Consider the following 18,860-nt stretch of genomic DNA (forward strand, 5'->3'; position numbering starts at 1 on the left):
GTAAGTGCCACGTAGGAGTACAAATTGTAGGAAATGCTGCTCTCGGCGGGTTAGATTCAGCCTGATGATGGGAGACGTCGGATAAGGCATCCGATGCTTAGCGCCCACTGATGGATATGCATTGCGAATCTCGAGCATACACTACATTCAAACATACACGCCACACTTTTTTGATTTAACTTGCCGTGATTCAGTGCTGCTTTCATGGTCTCGAAGTCCGTCTGGGTGGGGTACTGACTGTAAAAGGTCTGCGGTGTGCTCCTGTTCCTACAGAACTAATGAGGTCTGGCACACACGGGTGGGTTCTTAGTTGCCAAGCAACCATTGAAAAAGCTTGCAGAACTAATGTTGCAGGCCAGGTGCAGAGCTTGCACTTTTTTCCAAGCAGATTTGCTTTTGGAAGTGATTTTTGGGAAAAGTGAGCACATGACTGAAGGGGACCCCAGGACCACAGGGCTGCGGGGACCCCTGTTATGCCAGTGACTCCACATCAGGTAGTGGGTGGTGAGGCCTGACACGCAGAGTCACCCCCAAGATGCCAGAAGGTCAAGCAGGACAACTCTTCACAAGATGAGACTCCTGGAGGAGGTGAAGGTTTTGCTTGGCAAGTGATCCAATTGAAGTCTGTTGAAGGTAAGGGGCTTGGCAGGTTAAAAAAGGGTCCGCAGCATGTGACAACCTTCATCTGAGAGATATGCTTGACGCTACTTCAAACATTTGAAGCGCTGTCCTAAGCTCTTGTGTGGCTGCTGCATGGTTGTGCTTGGGGGACGTTCTTGGATTGGGCGAGATTACGCTGGTGGTAGCAATGAAGAGTTTTTGTTTCTAGTTTTTGCTGTCCATTGTGTAAATATTATATTGACATCCCCAAAGAATCATGTTGCCGTCTCTGCCAACACTCTGCAAACCCCTCTCCATATGAAATATGCCTTTTCCAACCAAGGTTGGGGTTGAGCCCATTGTAAAACATTATAAAACAACTGCATGACCACCACGAAAAGAGCAGCTCCAGCGTCCACATCATTTGGGGCATCAGCCAAGCATAGAGCTCAGACTGCTACAACATCAGACCAGTTGGATTCCTTGTGGCACTCCGGAAAGGTCAGCATGCAGTCTTGGCCCTTTCTGACTTGATGGATGCTGTACGATGGATTCTTTCTTTACTTTGATTGGCCTCCAGCAAGTGAATCCCCAGCACCTCTGGCCACCTTTCAGACCCTGAGCAAAGGACTCTACTGTCCCTCATAAGTGCCACCTTTCCCTGGGTAAAATGCATGAAAGAGATGTGTAACAAGAGCAAGATGCCCCTTCTAAAATGCTGCATACAACTATCCAAGATTAACATAGTATGCTATTGCGACTGGTCAGTTAACGATGGGAAGGCAGCTCCCTGCCATACATGACCAGCTGAATTACTGAATACCGTTTGCAGAATTAAACACATTGTGTACCACAAGGGATGAGTGTTTATATTATGACATGTTTTGCACACTACAGACTACACGTAGCATTCACCCTACAAGATGGCACTTTTTCTAGGTGAGTGCCCAAATGCCCAGACCCAAAGCCTGTTCTCCTGAAATATAATTTTGTGCTTTAGGAAGCACGTAAAACGCATGTTGCACGCGGCTTCCAAAATCCCCTACCCGCTTCCTGGTCCCTTTTTATCCCGCCTCCCACCCGACGTGATTGGTCCCTGGACCCGGACCACAACAGAGGCCTAATGACCTGGCTGCAAGCGCCGCACTCGTGCCATTTGGACCCCTCTCCCATGCTAGATGAGTGGCCCCAATGCCCAGACCCAAAGTCTGTTCTCCTGAAATATAACGTTGTGCTTTAGGAAGCACATAGAACGTGTGTTGCATGCGGCTCCCCTGCCCGCTTCCTGGTTCCTTTCATGCCGCCTCCCACCCAACGTGATTGGTCCATCACATCCTCATATGGGACCCTCCCAGAGCAGCCTTCTGCCCGGCAGCCCCTGTGGCTAAGGGCCCCAAGGCAAAGGGCGTTTCCCTCAGAGGTGGCTCCAAAAAGTGTCAGCAGGGGAAGCCAGTGACCAGCCATCATCCAGCAGCAACCGAAAAGTAAGTGTGGCATGGGTGGGGAGTAGAGCAATTACTGTACTCCAGAAAACCCTACCACCCAACATTACCTTAACTCAGAATTGTGAATGTTAGCAATGCCGCACTCGTGTAGAATTGTGAACATTAGCCTGTGTCAGACCCTGGCAGGATTGTGAATGTTAGCAAAGCCACACTCAGAATTATTAACATTAGTCTAATCCAGACCCATACTAGATTGGAATGTTAGCAATGCTAACAAGTTAACTTTTACTTTCACAATTGTGAACTTTAGCTTGCGCCGGACCAGACCGGATTGTGAATAGCAACGCCGCACTCAGTTGGAATTGTAGACATTAGACTGCTACAGACCCAGGCAGGATAAACGTTCATTATATATTATGTCATCAAGATCAATACTGAGATGAGCCTCCCAACTCATGTTTCTACTATTGTGGGACTTAGTCCGCATATGATCTAATGTCTTCCCTCCCAGGTGCTTGATCCATTGCACTTCATTCACACTTAGATGAAATTATGAGCATTTGCCTGAGTCACATCTGGATAGAAATGTGAATGTTAGCATGTCCCAGCATGTCCCACACCTAGACGGAACTGTGAATGTCGGCATGTCCCACACTTGGATGGAATTGTGAATGTCAACATACGCCACACCTAGATGAAATCTCGAACATTAGCCTGAGTCACTTCTAGACAGAAATGCAAATGTTAGCATGTCCCACAATTGATAGACTTGTGGATGGAAGCGAACATTATGTTGAATCACATCTAGATAGAAATGTAAATGTGAACATTCCCCCATGTATCACTGTGTACCCTGCTTTCCTGTTCCCCATGCTGTGTCGCTGTGTTCCCCGCCATCCTGTTCATGTGCCTGGTCTCGGGTGCTTTAAAGATAACCATCATATCACATCACTACGCTTACTCTCTACTATGCACCATCATACAACTAGAACACAGTTATACCCCTGATTAATTCGGCCTAGCTGTTCACATACGAATACGACCCCAAGAACACCTCATCACCCTTATAAAACGCAGCTAGCCGAGCACATTCCAGCCTTGTTGCTCACAAATGCGTCCCTCGGGCCTAACGCAGCCAGAGCCCAGTCTGGGTGTCCACCCACCAGACTGCACACATCCAACTGATATCTCCAGCACCACACTTAACGCTAGGATGCATCACCATCCCGTACATCAGCTGCACACACATATGGTGCACTCATGCACCCTAAGACTCTATCTCTCTCTACTGACTAGAACTGCGGTTCCCGAGGGCGTTCAGCCTACCAGCGCTTTGAGGTCGTACCAATGATTTATAGAGCACTATATAAATGCCAAGTAACATAACAGAGCTAGTCAGTGTTAAACAACCCTAATTAGCAGAGCCAACATATCATGTGATGACATGCGCTGTTTCCGGACATAGATTAGCACAGGGACACAGCGAACATTCAGGAAGAACAGAGCCGGGAAGGTGAACCGTCGTGAAGTTGGAACACGAGTAAATGGATTTTTCCAAAAAATGCTCTTTCTAAAAAATGCCCTTAAAATAGTGCAAAAACATTAGCAATGAGACGTTTGTAGCATCTACAACTTGTATTTGTGTATTTTTTAGGTGAGAAACGGTAACGAACCACCCTGTGAGAGTTGTGAAGCACATAACTTATATCCTTTGGAAATAATAAATGGGCGAGCCTTCATTTCCCACTGCAGCGATTGTCAGTCGTGACATGTCTTTTTTGACCCCCATAGTCTTATAGGAGCTAATGAGAGAAAACTTTGGTTTCTCTGTGTTTGTCTTCTCTGCAGTTGTCTTCTCTGTAGATAACTGACGCTAAGCTCCACAATGTGTATGTGATGGAGATTACGATTGGGTATCATGAAACCAGTCAAAAGAAGGCCAGCGGAATGGAGTCATTCCCCGGTCTTTGTGAGGACATTAAGAACCAAACCCCTTCAGAAGGGGGGTCATTCTCGAGGAATCCAGTAGTGAAGTACAACAATGTTCAAGAAGGAATAATGTTTAAGTTGGAACTTTTGCATCAGAACTGAATCCTTACGACGCCACAAGCTGAAAGTTTATTTTCTCAGAAAGGAACAGAGGCCTGGAGAAGGGAGTCATTCTCACAGGCAAAATCCCCACCCCCTCTCACCCCCATTCTTCTGGACCAAGAAGATCTGCTACTCTTTTCTTATTAGTTATAAGTGAGAGGCATAGAAGTAGGTATTTTGAAACGACAGTGGGCTCTTCTTTTAATTTAATTGGACCATATAACCAATTCTTTAGTTCCTTATTGGAGGCAGGGAAACCCAAACCTCAGTGTTTCCTCTTTATTTTTGCCTGAATAAATGTATTTGCCAATCACCATGCCACCATTGAGTCAGACTGGTACTTCTACACCCTTACACTGCATAACTCTGTTTGACCACTGTCTATGCCCTTAATATGTTCCTGACCCTTGTGGTAATTTCCCCTCATGGCCTCACTGTGTCTTACCTGTACACAGCTCTATGGCCTCTTCGGTCCAAGTCCAGCAGCACAGCTCTACTGTGCAGCCGCCCATTTCCAGTCTCTAGTTCCAGATTTACAGCAATGAAGTAATGGCGACACTGTCACCAAAGTGAGCCACAGGTGAGGTGGATGCAGTGGTTGTCCTTTCAAGGTCTTGACTGAAATAGAATCTGAAACCATTCTAAAAGATGGGATTGTAGGACTCGATGTAGCCACAGTGTTTGATGAAAAGCTTGTGGAAATCCATATAATTAAGTGGGGAGCCAACGCTGCTCTTTACAGAAACGCGTTTCTGTGGAGTGCCTTCTATTGCTACTCATGCAGGATTGCTCTTTATTTGTCCATTGTAGCGGCTTATATTGAGCCTATTATTGCATGACTGATTGCTGTTTCTGGTGCACCGATACACATGGATGTGTGGTGTGCACTGCGTGAACCTTGCTAGTAAAGAAATAAATGCTTATATTGTTTCCATACCTTTATTGCATACGCCATATCCAACGCTTTTCATTCAGGGTTTATTTTACCAGTTACACAGTTTAGATCAAACAAGATCTAAAAAAAAGTATTATTCAAAACTGAAAGCCAAGGGGTAATGCTATCACAGCCATATATGCATTGAATGGGTGCCCACCCCGGGGGAGGAGGGGAGGCATACCCTCTATGCAGAGAGCCAGACAGGGTGGAGGGGTAGAAGCTGTATTCTAGCAATCTCCTCTGATTAGGGAGAAGGTTGGAGGGGGGCAGGAGTAGTACATGGAGAGTACATTCTGTTCCGCAAGAAGTGGGCTTCATGAGGGGGAGTTGTAGGGGAGGAATAGAGCTTGCATAAGGGTTTTCTGGGATAAACTGCATCCTGCCCACCAGTTCAGCCATATATACTGTAAGGAATACATGGTATCAACAGTAAGGCAGACACAGGTAACCGCAGTTCAAGGGTGTTTATTGCACTTCAACACAGGTGTGATAAACGCCTATCTAATCCTAAATCTACAGATTGGAGCAAGCTATGACCATCAAAAATTAATGCAGTCCTAGTCGAGTCTCGTAAAAGGGACTTATACAAAAAAAACTGCCATCCCTTACCTCTAAATACAGAGTGGGGTAATGTTTATGAAAAAGAAAGAAGTGTTCACAAAAATGATATGTTGGGATGTTCAGGCCGTTGGCCTGCCTTCCCCATGTTTTCGGCACGGGACAAGGCGGTTCACTCGAGCATAGTACACTCTCGGGCTTCTTCGGCACGAGGATACAGTTCCATTACCAGTATCAGGGCTTCTGTGCCCAAGTCTCTAAAGTTATCAGTCTCTTGATTCAGAGGGCCTGATGTACCAAAACAAACAAAGTTCCTTTCCTCGTACAAGTACTCAATTCAGGTGATTCACTCTTGACCCTGGATCCTCCTCAGCCGGGTTCAGGTCCCTTTCTCCAATGTTTAGAGAATATTCTTTCTCGGGTGACTCGACGGTTCACACTGAATCCCCCTCAGCCGGGCTCAGATCCTCCCTCTTATACAATTAGACCCCCTCAGCCGGGCCCGGACCAATTTCAGTTTATATTAACTATCGAAGACTTTCGAATGTGCACAGTGTTCAGCTTGACCCATTGCAGGACCACTTCGATTTCACAATCCCTTTGTACATTTGCCATCTCTCGGTTGGATAATTAACCGAGACCTTCGAATGAGCACCCATCTGGCACCTGACCACTCTGTATACAGTATCTAACTTGGCTTCAAAAGTTCAGTCACTCTTCTGCTGTTTAATAATATTTGCGTCGCTCGTCACATACGCTTCACATAATGTTCTCTTCAGATTTCTCCATACAATATTGCCATTTGCAACCTTGGTTCTAACACAGACCGGTCTGCTATCAGTCTCCCTGACTCACCGGCTGTGCTGACTTTACTGGTGCTGCTCTGTTGTAGGAGCCATGGACCGTACCACAGCGGCAAATGCTCCTCCCCGCCTGGGCTATGGACGTGAGAGAGCCCCCGGTTCCTCGACACACAAAGCAGGTTTCTTCAGCTTCAATTCCAGGTCTTATGTTTCTTCTTCTTGAACGCTTGTCAAAGCAACGTTTTTTCTCTAAAAAGGTCAAGGGAACTTGCCTCCTTGCAACCCTCTCCGGTCTTGCTGTCTTTCTCCTCGTATTACTGCCATCTTGGAACTGCTGCTTCCGTGTGTTCTTTGCCTTGCTCAGAGTGTTCTTTCGTGCTCCGCCTTTCCTCCATTTGGGGATATGTGATGGACGTCAGGTGTGTGTAATGATCAGTAATTGCCTGACTCTGCCTGACCATTGTGTTGGGACATGTCAGGTATATGGCTCAGGTGTTAGTCCGTTTTCTCTCACAGTGAGCTGTCCGTGAGAAGGAGTTTGTGTCGGGTAAGGGGATGGGTGGTTGAGTTCCTAAGTATCCTACCTGGATGGGGAAAAGGTGTTATAGGGAAGGGGATACCGCGTCTCACCATCCGGTGTACCACTTCCACTCCCCGAAGACCCCTCATCCAGGTGATCCTCCCGCACTGGTCCACCCCCAGAAACTGGACCCAAAAGCGGTGGCCATGTCCTGGCCACCTGGATGAAAGATCCCCGGGGACTAGCGGGTGAGACACCTTCAGGTTTCTCAGAATACACAAGGGCTCCCAAATTGCATTGAACATGTCCAAGTCCTCTCTATTTTTATAAATGGCCCTCTCTATTGTCGGGAGGGTCAGCAGTTCATGGATTCAACCCTCGATGTTAATGCCCTTAGGTGACTTCCAGGCCCATAGGATGATTTCCTTTGCTAGTATACGCCTCGAAAACCCTGAGCCTGGATGGTTTGGACGGCCCACTATACTAATCCAACCTTGACGAAGGAGACTAGGGTATGCAGTCTGGCCTCTGTTCCTTTTTTGCAGAGGGGTTGGGGGAATTGGGTAAAGGATTATCCACGTGTCGCTGGATTGCGTTCCGTTTTGTTGGCTTGTTGGAAATGTTCCTTTAATGCTTTTAGATTTCCACTTAAACGCCACTTTGTTGTCCTTTAGGAATTGGAGGAAATCTGGTTGCCATCCAGGCTAGCAGGATTTCCACATCTCTCCATCTACACAGCATTCCCGGGGAACTGCCAGAGGAGGCCAAAGGCTGCTATCACCCATGCAAAGCATTTTATGGCACAGGTAAGACGCTTTCCATGTAAACCTGAAAGTTTGCAGTGCCAAATGTTTATTCTGCTTTGAGATACCCTCCTTTTTCATCCACTCCAAATGTGAACACACACTGTGTAATGTGATGGTGGTCGCTGGGTTGGGGGTCGGATTTACAGAACAAAGCAATGGCTTGTATGGAGCGAGAAACTATTGTAGGACCTGTGTGCTGCACCCGACAATCTGAATAGCCCTTACTGGACTTGTACATCATATAGTGAATGTAACTTTTGACTTAAAGATAAGTGATTATATCATGGTCTCTAAACTTAGGGAACCACTGCCTAATAATGAACTGTGCTTAAATGGGGATTATTTCAACTATGGCATGCCCACTTGAATATCGGTACACAGACTTCTCTTCAGGGCACACTGATTATGCAGCGGTTTAACCGACTTAAACATAATTTGGTTCAAAATGTGTTAAGAGCCACATGCGAGACTTGTCCTTGGCCTCAAGCCCTGGGATCATATCTCTCCAGCTCTGAAATCTCTCCACTGGCTCCCAGTGGATGCAAGGATTAAATTCAAAACCCTCTGCATTGTCCACAAGGCTTTCTGTGGCCTGTGTCCAAAATACCTTCAGCTATCCCTCCGCAAATACCTCCCCTCTCAAGCTCTTCGCTCCTCTACCTCCAACTCCCTCAGGGTCAGTCATTTTTCTAAGAAACGAGCTGGGGGTAGATCTGTCTTCGGCTGGGGCCTCCCTCTGGAACAGCCTCCCTGCCACTCTAAAACTTGAGGAGAACCATCTCTGGTTCCGGAAGCACCTCAAGACCTTCCTCTTTTCTTCTGCCTTCGCTCCACCTCTCAACTGCTGATCTGTTCTCCCTTGGGACCGTGCTTCTGGCCACCCTCTGTCCTTTGAGCCCAGGTACCTGGCTCATCCTGCCACCCTCCCGCATTGCCTCCGGGCCACCCCTTGCACTGGGGTCTGTATCTATACCCATACAGCCCCCCCTTTTTACTTCCTACACTTATCAGACCTACCCTGTCTGCTGCCTTAAACCTAGCACTTGCAAATTGCTGGCTGCATTACCACTGTTTGTTGCCTTTATTATTTATTTATTGTTATTTATCTGTTTCTCCTCTGCTTCGCACTTTCCACCTCTCCCCCCTTCCATGCACTTTTCCCCTCCCCCTCTCCCATGCACTTGCGCATTCTCAATGTCACTGGGCCTAGTAAGATCGCTGTTTTGCTCTCCCCTCTTCCCCTCCCTTGCCTTGTCGCGCTCTGAAACACTTGTGTACGAGCGCGATAGAAATAAAATATCAATCAATCAATAAATGATTATTAGTCCTGGTGAACGCACTGATCGATTGAGTGCCAAAAAGGGCACGTTGGCAGTACAATAGGTGATTGAGAGCATTCAAATAGATTCCTGAATCTAGTAATGGACTACTGTACGATAGAGGAACTACCCAAAGAATGAGTTCCTCTGAAATTCTGCTACAGAATAAATGAGTATGAGTGGTTACATTAATGAAGGTGTAAAATAAGCTTTACCATATCTTGCACAGTCATTTTATCTTAATCTGATCCCTGGTCCTATTCGTCCTCCTTTGTCACATTTCTCGACAGTCCTCCTCCATCATAGTCCTTTGTCCTAGGCTTGTCCCTTTGTCCTAGGCTTGTCCCTTTGTCCTAGGCTGCCCCCTTTGTCCTAGGCTGCCCCCTTTGTCATAGTTCTCCATCATATTACTACCCCTCTTGCAGTCCTTTTGAGTCTGTCAGAGTGTCTGGTTCCTCAAGCTCTTCTAAATGCCAAGGTTTTGTGATACTTCATAGGTTAGGGGGCCGTTTTACTCCATAAGTGGCTTTGGTAGAGTAGGTGGTGGGTCGTTTGGGTGTTGGGTGCAGTACCACATTACACTTCATTCATTCAAAACAGTTTATTCGGATCAAAGTCCATAAAACAATGCTCACATAAAGATATGCACAGTCCTATATAAGGTCTTCATTCACACCACCCACAACCCGGACAGGCCATGCTCTGCTCCTGCCATTTGTGCGTAATATCCCTCAGCAGGAGTAGATTGAAGCACGCCCTAGTGAGTGCCCTTCGATCAGACTGTTTGAAACTGTGCGTCAAATACTGTTGAATGATATCCAGTTTCAAAATGGATAGATGAAGCCTGTTGGATTGCAGAGCAAGGCCAATGGATTTGTGTTTCATTATGATAAGCGAGCGGAAGACCCTCTTGTACACACTCCTTTCTGCTATTGTTAATTTGGGCCGGGCATTGTAAAGACTGGGCAATGACCAGAGACACACATTCAGGTATGCGTTTCAGCCACAGTATTCTTTGCCAGTGGGGGCTCTGCAACAAAGATCTAGCAACGTCATGTGTCTGTCACGCCTGCGCCACGGGCGCATCCATTTATGCTCAATATGGACTATTTGTTTATCATTTATTTACAACAGACTCTTGGATCCATCTATATTTACTTTGGGAACTTTATTTCCCATTTGCGAGACTTTGGTGCTTTATTATTTTTTCCAACAAACTACGTATACCACAATGCACCTGGCTACAAGCATCGATTCCTGGCTGTTCCTATTGGTTATCAAAGGAACTACACCCCCCAGAAGCCCTAGGGACTTGCCCTGCTTCCACCAGCCCAGGAACAGAAAGGGAGGTGGCCGATTGCCTGCAGGTGCGCTTAGCCAGGTGCAACCAATTAGCCTGCCTCTGTGCTGGGCTAGGCAGTATAAAGGCTGCTGCCTGCAGTGGCTAAGCCTCTTGCATCTGAGAGTCCTTCCTCCACCTTTCGCGTCTTTCTACGGATCTTTGTATGCTGTTTACCATCTCTCCTGCTTGGATCCTGCCTTGCAGCTTGCTACACCCTGCTGCCTACAGCCCTAGCCTTCTGGGCTCCCTGCCTCAGTCCAGCTCCTCTGGACTTCCTGCCTTGCAGCTTGCTACACCCTGCTGCCTACAGCCCTAGCCTTCTGGGCTCCCTACCTCAGTCCAGCTCCTCTGGGCTTCCTGCCTTGCAGCCTGTTACACTTCGCTGCCTCCTGCCATTGCCTTCCAGGCTCCCTGCCTCACAGCCCTGCTCCTTTGGGCTCTCCACATTGCAGCTGATCACGCTCTGCTGCCTTCCAGCTTCTGCCCTTGCCCTGCCGGGCTCTCCACATTGCAGCCGATCACGCTCTGCTGCCTTCCAGCCTACGCCCTTGCCCTGCGGGCTCTCTACATTTCAGCTGATCACGCTCTGCTGCTTTCCATCCTCAGCCCTTGTCCTCTGGGCTCCCTGCTCTGCAGCCTGCCTCACTCCGGCTGCCTTCAGCCCTTGTCCTCTGGGCTCCCTGCTCTGCAGCCTGCCTCACTCCGGCTGCCTTCAGCCTTTGTCCTTTGGGCTCCCTGCTCTGCAGCCTACCTCACTCCGGTTGCCTACGGCCCTTGTCCTCTGGCCTTCCTACTTTGCAGCTTATCACGCTCCGCTGCCTACTACCTATCTTTTTCCGCTGGGTTCTCGGCCTAGCAGCCCGCTACAGTCCTATGCTACCTTCTACGGTCAGCGGCCCTGCCCCTCAGGGCCCACTCCTTGCCGCCCGGCCCTTCTGGGTTCCTTACCGTGCAGCCTGCTTTACTCTGCTGCCCTAAGCCCTTTTCATCTGGGCTCTCTAACTTACAGCCCTGCTCCTGTGGGTTTGCTCATTGCTTTCCTGCTCCTCTGAGCTCTCAACCTTGTTCCTTACTGTCCTCTGCTATCCTATCCTGTTACACGACTTTCCCTTCATTTCCTTCTGCTAGTTTGCTATCACCTCCTTTCCTGGATTTGTCTGTAGTATCTTCTCTTGTACTGTTTGTAGACCCTTTTGTACAGAGCTTGTCTGTTGGTTCCCATCAGTCAACCTCTGCCCCTTCCCTTGTTTCGTTTCTACATTACAGACACCCATAGCTGCTGTTCCAAGCCATGAGCAAACAGCGTGGGCCTCTGTTATAGCAAACTGTGTAGAAGGCTAGAGCCTTCCCTCTGCATACACCCCAAGAGGGAATTCATTCTGTACCTTTTTCCCTTGCTACTCTGGCCTACTCTTTGTTCTCTTTCCTCTCTGCTGTGTGTGTACTTATCTGTCCACTTTATTTTGGCACAACCACCCAAACCCTTTCTGGGTGTCTTGTGCTACTCTTAATAGAGTGCCATCCCTGACAGTGTCAGAGAGGCTCTCGGATAAGACCAGATCCCCAACCAGTGCAAAAAGGGTGCTTTGTACCAAGCATCGCCACAGTGTCGCCCCATAGTTGGTCACAGCTTTTGTTTGTGCACAGAACACTTCCATGATGAGATTTAGTGGTTTACCCCGACACATTTTCATGAATTTTGCGATGCCACAATGTCCCCCCCCTGCAAACCACCCCCCTACCAACGCTTGTTTCATTTTTGTGCTTTGTCTCTGCACATGGGCCATCCCCCTCCAGTTGTCTGAGAAACAGATGCCTAAATAATCGAACTTGGTTACCCTAGGAATAACCGACCCATTGCTCATCATAGTGCACATTTTTACTGTTTCCTCTCCAGGCACTACAAGTCAGATTTATTAGTGTTTATGGTGAGTTTAAATCTGCCATAAAGTCAGCGTAGGCATTAATATACTTTTGAAGGGCTATTGGTGTCCGAGAAATGAGCATTGTGTCGTCGGCATATGCAATCAGAGGGAATGCTTTGTTACCCTCCCACGTAAGTCTGCTTTAGTGTTTACTAGTGCTCTAAACAGGCAATTTGGCCATTTATGTAGAGTGTAAATAGGACTGGTGTAAGCACACAGCCCTGCCAAACCCCTGTGTCCACCTCAAAATAATCAGTGCATTCACCCTGTTCCCCAAAACGGACACAGCCCCTGGTGTCCTCACGAAGCAATTGAAGGATCCATAGCAGCTCGTGTGGACAGCCCATGGACCCGAGCACACGCAAGAGAGAAGCTCTGTCCACCTTCTCAAATGCAGTGCTCAGGTCCATGAAGGTTAAATAGACCGGCTCCTCCCATATCATAGGCCGAGGAGGCCCCAAGCTCTAGCCACCTTATCAAATGCAGTGCTCAGGTCCATGAAGGCTAAATAGATTGGCTCCCCCTACCATAGACCGCGGAGGCCCCAAGCTCTAGCCACCTTATCAAATGCGGTGCTCAGGTCCATGAAGGCTAAATAGATTGGCTCCCCCTACCATAGACCGAGGAGGCCCCAAGCTCTATCCACCTTATCAAATGCAGTGCTCCGGTCCATGAAGGCTAAATAGATTGGCTCCCCCTACCATAGACCGAGGAGGCCCCAAGCTCTGTCCACTTTATCAAATGCAGTGCTCCGGTCCATGAAGGTTAAATAAATCGGCTCCTCCTACCATAGACTGAGGAGGCCCCAAGCTCTGTCCACGTTATCAAATGCAGTGCTTCGGTCCATGAAGACTAAATAAATTGGCTCCCCCTACCATAGACCGAGGAGGCCCCAAGCTCTATCCACCTTATCAAATGCAGTGCTCATGTCCATGAAGGCGATGTAGTCCACAAAAAGTGTGAAATCCTAGTCTTTAGCCTCAGGGATAGACTAAGCTAATACATAAATGTTCCAAGGTTTGGGCAACACAAGAGTTCAATCATCTTATATATGTCCAAACCTATGCTAATTGAAACCAAAACCGGCAACTGTTTCTTCAGTGGTTATTTCAGCCTCCCTAGTTTAAACTCACGTCCCAGGAACCCCTCCCATTTTTTTGTTAGTCCTCTTTGCGTCCTTGCAATATTCACTGTTAGGCTTCTTCTCATTCACAGATCTTCAGCATCCTCGGTAAATCTCTCCTAGACTTTGTTTCTCATGATTTCAGAGCAGGTACCCACCGTGCCTAGAAACTCTAGAATTCACAAAACGTCCCTCCTGAAACCTGGTCTTCATGGTTCATCACAGGTCCCTCCTGGATCTTGGCTTTAATGTACATTTTTCCCTCCCCTTGTTCAGGATCCTTTTCAGGTAGCCGAGATTCTAATGTCCTCCTGCCATGGGCCTCATTCCTTTCCTAGGTGTGGCTGGCGGAAATCATTTGGCTTTTCCATTTCCACAAGACTTGAGAAGAGCTGTTGTGCCCTTCTGATCCTCCTTCTTCCGCCTGGGCTTCCAGTGCTTTAATAGCACTCCACCAATCTGATTGCAGCCTCTCCAAGCTAGCACTGCCTTCCTCTGTGTAACACCCTCCTTGTGTATCAAGGCAGTCCTCCAGGCAGCAGCCTCCCCATGTCTCAAGGGACTCCTCCAGGCAGCGGCTTCTCCATGTCTCAAGGGAGTCCTCCAGGCAGCAGCCTCCCTGTGTCTCAAGGGTGTCCTCCAGGCAGCAGTCTCCCTGTGTCTCAAGGGTGTCCTCCAGGCAGCAGTCTCCCTGTGTCTCAAGGGTGTCCTCCAGGCAGCAGTCTCCCCGTGTCTCAAGGGAGTTCTCCAGGCAGCAGCCTCCCCGTGTCTCAAGGGAGTCCTCCAGGCAGCAGCATCCCAATGTATCAAGGAAGTCCTCCAGGTAGCAGCATCCAAGTGTCTCAAGGGAGTCCTCCAGGCAGCAGCATCCCAGTGTATCAAGGAAGTCCTCCAGGTAGCAGCATCCCCGTGTCTCAAGGGAGTCCTGCAGGCAGCAGCCTCCCTGTGTCTCAAGGAAGTCCTCCAGGTAGCAAAACCCCCGTGTCTCAAGGGAGTCCTCCAGGCAGCAGCATGCCAGTGTCTCAAGGGAGTCCTCCAGGCAGCAGCATCCCAGTGTCTCAAGGGAGTCCTCCAGGCAGCAGCATGCCAGTGTCTCAAGGGAGTCCTCCAGGCAGCAGCATCCCAGTGTCTCAAGGCAGTCCTCCAGGTAGCAGCCTCCCTGTGTCTCAAGGGAGTCCTCCAGGCAGCAGCCTCCCTGTGTCTCAAGGAAGTCCTCCAGGTAGCAGCATCCCCGTGTCTCAAGGGATTCCTCCAGGTAGCAGCATCCCCGTGTCTCAAGGGAGTCCTCCAGGCAGCAGCATGCCAGTGTCTCAAGGGAGTCCTCCAGGTAGCAGCATCCCTGTGTCTCAAGAGAGTCCTCCAGGCAGCAGCCTCCCTGTGTCTCAAGGGGGTTCTCCAGGCAGCAGCGTCCCAGTGTATCAGGGGTGTCCTCCAGGCAGCAGCCTCCCATTGCCTCAAGGGAGTTCTCCAGGCAGCAGCGTCCCAGTGTATCAGGGGTGTCCTCCAGGCAGCGGCCTCCCAGTGCCTCAAGGGAGTCCTCCAGGCAGCGGCCTCCCATTGCCTCAAGGGAGTCCTCCAGGCAGCGGCCTCCCAGTGCCTCAAGGGAGTCCTCCAGGCAGCGGCCTCCCCGTGTCTCAAGGGAGTCCTCCAGGCAGCGGCCTCCCAGTGCCTAATGGGAGTCCTCCAGGCAGCGGCCTCCCAGTGCCTCAAGGGAGTCCTCCAGGCAGCGGCCTCCCCGTGTCTCAAGGGAGTCCTCCAGGCAGCAGCCTTGCTGTTTCTCAAGGGAGTCCTCCAGGTAGCGGCCTCCCTGTGTCTCAAGGGAGTCCTCCAGGCAGCGGCCTCCCCGTGTCTCAAGGGAGTTCTCCAGGCAGCGGCCTCCCTGTGTCTCAAGGGAGTCCTCCAGGCAGCAGCCTCCCCGTGTCTCAAGGGAGTCCTCCAGTCAGCGGCCTCCCCGTGTCTCCCTGTTTCAAAGGGATTGGTTCCTCTGACGTATTCCACATCTATGACGGGTAATCACCACAGCTGTGCTGCTTTGGAAAATTTTCAGCGTCTGTACCCTGCGTCGTCGATGTCGATACGCTGTCCTCAAGGGCCTCCGTCGAGCCGACATCACTGGATGTTATAAGTAGGACGCACGACGCCCGTAGCCTTGTCAAACCGGATATTAAATTATGCCTCTTTTTACAAACGATTTGTATGTATATTGGCCTACGCCAAGTTGCTTAAAATTGTACGCAAATAACTCTCTGCGGCAAGGTCTTCACCTTAGAAATTGATGTAAACCGCCATCTTGAATCAAGCCTCCATTTTAGGTTAGAAACCGCCATTTTGGGGTTTTATACAAAGTCACCCTGTAATCTAAAATGGCTGTCTCGTGTGTCCTTGTTCTTGCCTTAACCTCTCCAACCTCTGTAGGGGAGTTAATGTCCAACCTGTCCTCAGGCTACATGTTAGGGTCATGTAGACCTTGTCCTTTGTTGACCTCAGGAGCAGGGGATTACTTGAATTAGCAATATTAAACTACAAGTATACAAGAACAGTAATGCTATCCGAATATAATATGCGAAACATTGTTTGGTATGTATTAAAACAATATGTAAAGAGTGTAAATGTTAAATTGAAGAATAATGGAGTGTGTTAGTAAATGTATTGAAAAGTAAACCGCATGCACGAGATATGTAAATTAGGAAAGTGAACCTGGCACGACCCTAGCCCAGTGCATGATTAACCTGCAAGGGGGCTTGACATCATTTTACAAATTGTATAAATGCGTCGATGTCCAGCTAGGAAATTCTCTCACTGCTTACATTGAACCCTGCTGGTGGTCTCTGTGATGTATTGACGGCCAAATAGCTATTTGTGTACTTTGTTGAATACTGTTCAGTTTTGTAATAAAGATTCTGGGAATCTGTATAAGCCCGTGTCAGTGTATTTTCCTTTGCTCGGTGTAACAGCGGTAATATTGTATTTTTTCTGATTCCACAGATGGTGCCTGAATAGGGACCCTCAAGATTGACTTTGTCTCGTTGAAGGTTGGCTCGGCTATCGGACCGGGATCGGACGGTGCCAACAGAACCGGCCACTCTAAGACGAGAAGTGAATTCCTCGACGAAACTGCACGATCCGATCCCTGGACGGTGAGCTGTAGCCCGAGACGACGTCTTGACGAGGGTCCATATATTTGAGGTGGGTAAATTTGCCGAAAATCACCAGACACGTGGGTCCTTTGCATTGTCCTTAGTAACCCGATCGGGCCCCCTAGTCCTTTGGTCAGGTGAATCGTGTCCCGATTCTTAATTTAACCCTGACAAATTTGAATTTGGAGCATTGTACTCGCGAGCACAATTATTTAACCAGGTAACACCAGAACTTTGATATGCCTGGGAAATTGTCTGCCTGCTTTAGGGCATTTTTCCGCAGTGACAGACAACCTTTGGAAGATAGCCGTCCCGCACCACAGGAGGGGTCGTCGGCATGTACTATGTACTGAAGAAAGGCTTTGGTAGTATAGCATTTAATGACATTTGGCAGAGACAAACCAGACATAATTCTAATCTTCGGTGGCCAACCAATGGTAGTTTTGAAATCTTTCGTATAGAATATTTAGAGTCTGTATTAGCAAAGAAAAAGGCTAGGTCTGCAGCATTTGACGTGTTGCACAGTTGGAAAACGGAAGCTTTGCAGCAACAAAAGAGTAGAGAGAAACATATGCGTCGACATATATGACGAGTGTCAAAAAGGCATGGTTATATGATCAAAATAAACAATTGGAGTCAGTTAGGAACACGGACAGGGCATTTCAATTAGGCATTCAGAAAATCTACCCTTCAAAAGATTTTCATACGTCAGACAAATTGATTAATAAACTTTTTCATGAACGAAGGCCTGATGCCTCCGCGCCACCTCCATATGTCCCTCCTCCTGGCGCTTTGCCCCTTCCTGTTGTAGTTCCCCCTCCTATAGTTCCTCCGGTCCTCCCTGTTGTTCTTCCTGTTGTTTTTCCAGCCAGCCGTCAGCCCTTTGCCTGCCCCCTTGCCTTCACCTGTTGTTCAGAATGTACCTACTCTTCCTCTTCCAAGTGATCCTGCATCGCTTGTTGTATACCAGGGAACAAGACCAAGTGTTGTGACTTGTAATACTGTGTCCCCAGACAAGAGGAGAGAATTGACTGCTTGGGCTAAACATTGTATGGAGAAGGTTGAACAAGCTGAAGTTTTTTCCACACTCGAAAATTTAAAAGATATGCCTGAGAAAAATGTTTTTATCGAAGGATTAGGGATTCATTTAAAGGATAGTTCTGGGACTTTTTTTTTATTGTCCCTACGGTTCGGCCATGTGTTTTTAAGCATAAATCGGTAGATCGTAGAAAACTTTCCTATGGACCTTACCGACTTTTCGTCCATTAACGCACTCGAAATAAGCCGCCATTTTCTGATAATCCTATCATTTCCCCCCATCGACCTGGCTCACCTGCTTTTGCGGCACTAAATAAAATCCCCCGCCCCTGAAACAGACTTTATCAAAACATTCATATTCCCCGCCTCTATCCGTGACGTGACTGTGCTGCGTAGGCAAACGCGCCCAGGCGTCTTCTACGCGACTCCACACAGAACCCGGAAATCAACACAGATCAGCTCACAACACAGCGCGCCACAATTGGGAATATGAAACTGTACTTTTAAATCAAACCGCAAGATTGTAAATTTGGTAAAGTACATTTATTTGGCATCAAATGTTTAGAGAATATTCAGTGATTTTCATTTTTATTTGCTCGCGTTCCAAAAAGTTTGTTTTGAGGCACGCGATGTTCATTTGCTGTACACAGGGTCTTAGATCATCTCACAATACAGCGCCACAATTCGGAATTTGAAACTGTGGTTTAAAAGCAAACGGCAAGATTGTACATTTGGCAAAGTACATTTATTGGACATCAAATGTTTAGAGAATATTCAGCGATTTGCATTTTTCTTTGCTCTCGATCCAAAATAGTTTGTCTTGAGGCAAGCGATGTTCGTGTGCAGTACACAGGGTGTTGGTTTACGATAAAATAAGCTCTTCGGTCGCAATGATAATCGCATGGCTGTTCCAACAACGAGGCACTAGGCCACCACAACGGTCTGTGTGTTGCATCTAGCCGTTAGTACCGCGTAAGGGCATGCTTGTACTTGGCGATTGTCCCATAAAATGGTCAGGGTGGTAACGTTGTTCACGCGGAGAAGCAACTGGCGGTTGAAAAAGCCATCCGCCGGTGTCTGGTACTCGTGACACATACAATAATGAAGGATGTACCTTTTTTTAAAAACATAAAAAATGAAATTAGTCTCACCATCAGATCTTTATTAAAATTATTCATTTTCTATATTAGGTCGGGAAATTATTTCATAGCTAGGA

At 48.1% G+C, this 18,860-nt stretch overlaps 1 protein-coding gene across 3 annotated transcripts in view; it reads left to right on the plus strand.

Annotated features, from left to right (window-relative positions):
* Positions 1-18,860, plus strand: part of SLC41A2 (solute carrier family 41 member 2) — a 705,927-nt gene that overhangs the window by 531,638 nt on the left and 155,429 nt on the right. For all 3 annotated transcript variants that reach the window (XM_069629903.1, XM_069629904.1, XM_069629902.1), the window contains exon 9: positions 7,629-7,760. In XM_069629903.1, coding sequence (XP_069486004.1) covers positions 7,629-7,760 — 132 coding nt within the window. The remainder of the gene's footprint in view (positions 1-7,628; positions 7,761-18,860) is intronic.

This window comes from Ambystoma mexicanum, chromosome 12 (genome assembly GCF_040938575.1).
Source record: "Ambystoma mexicanum isolate Mex_15411 chromosome 12, UKY_AmexF1_1, whole genome shotgun sequence".
In the NCBI taxonomy this organism is placed as follows: Eukaryota; Metazoa; Chordata; class Amphibia; order Caudata; family Ambystomatidae; genus Ambystoma; species Ambystoma mexicanum.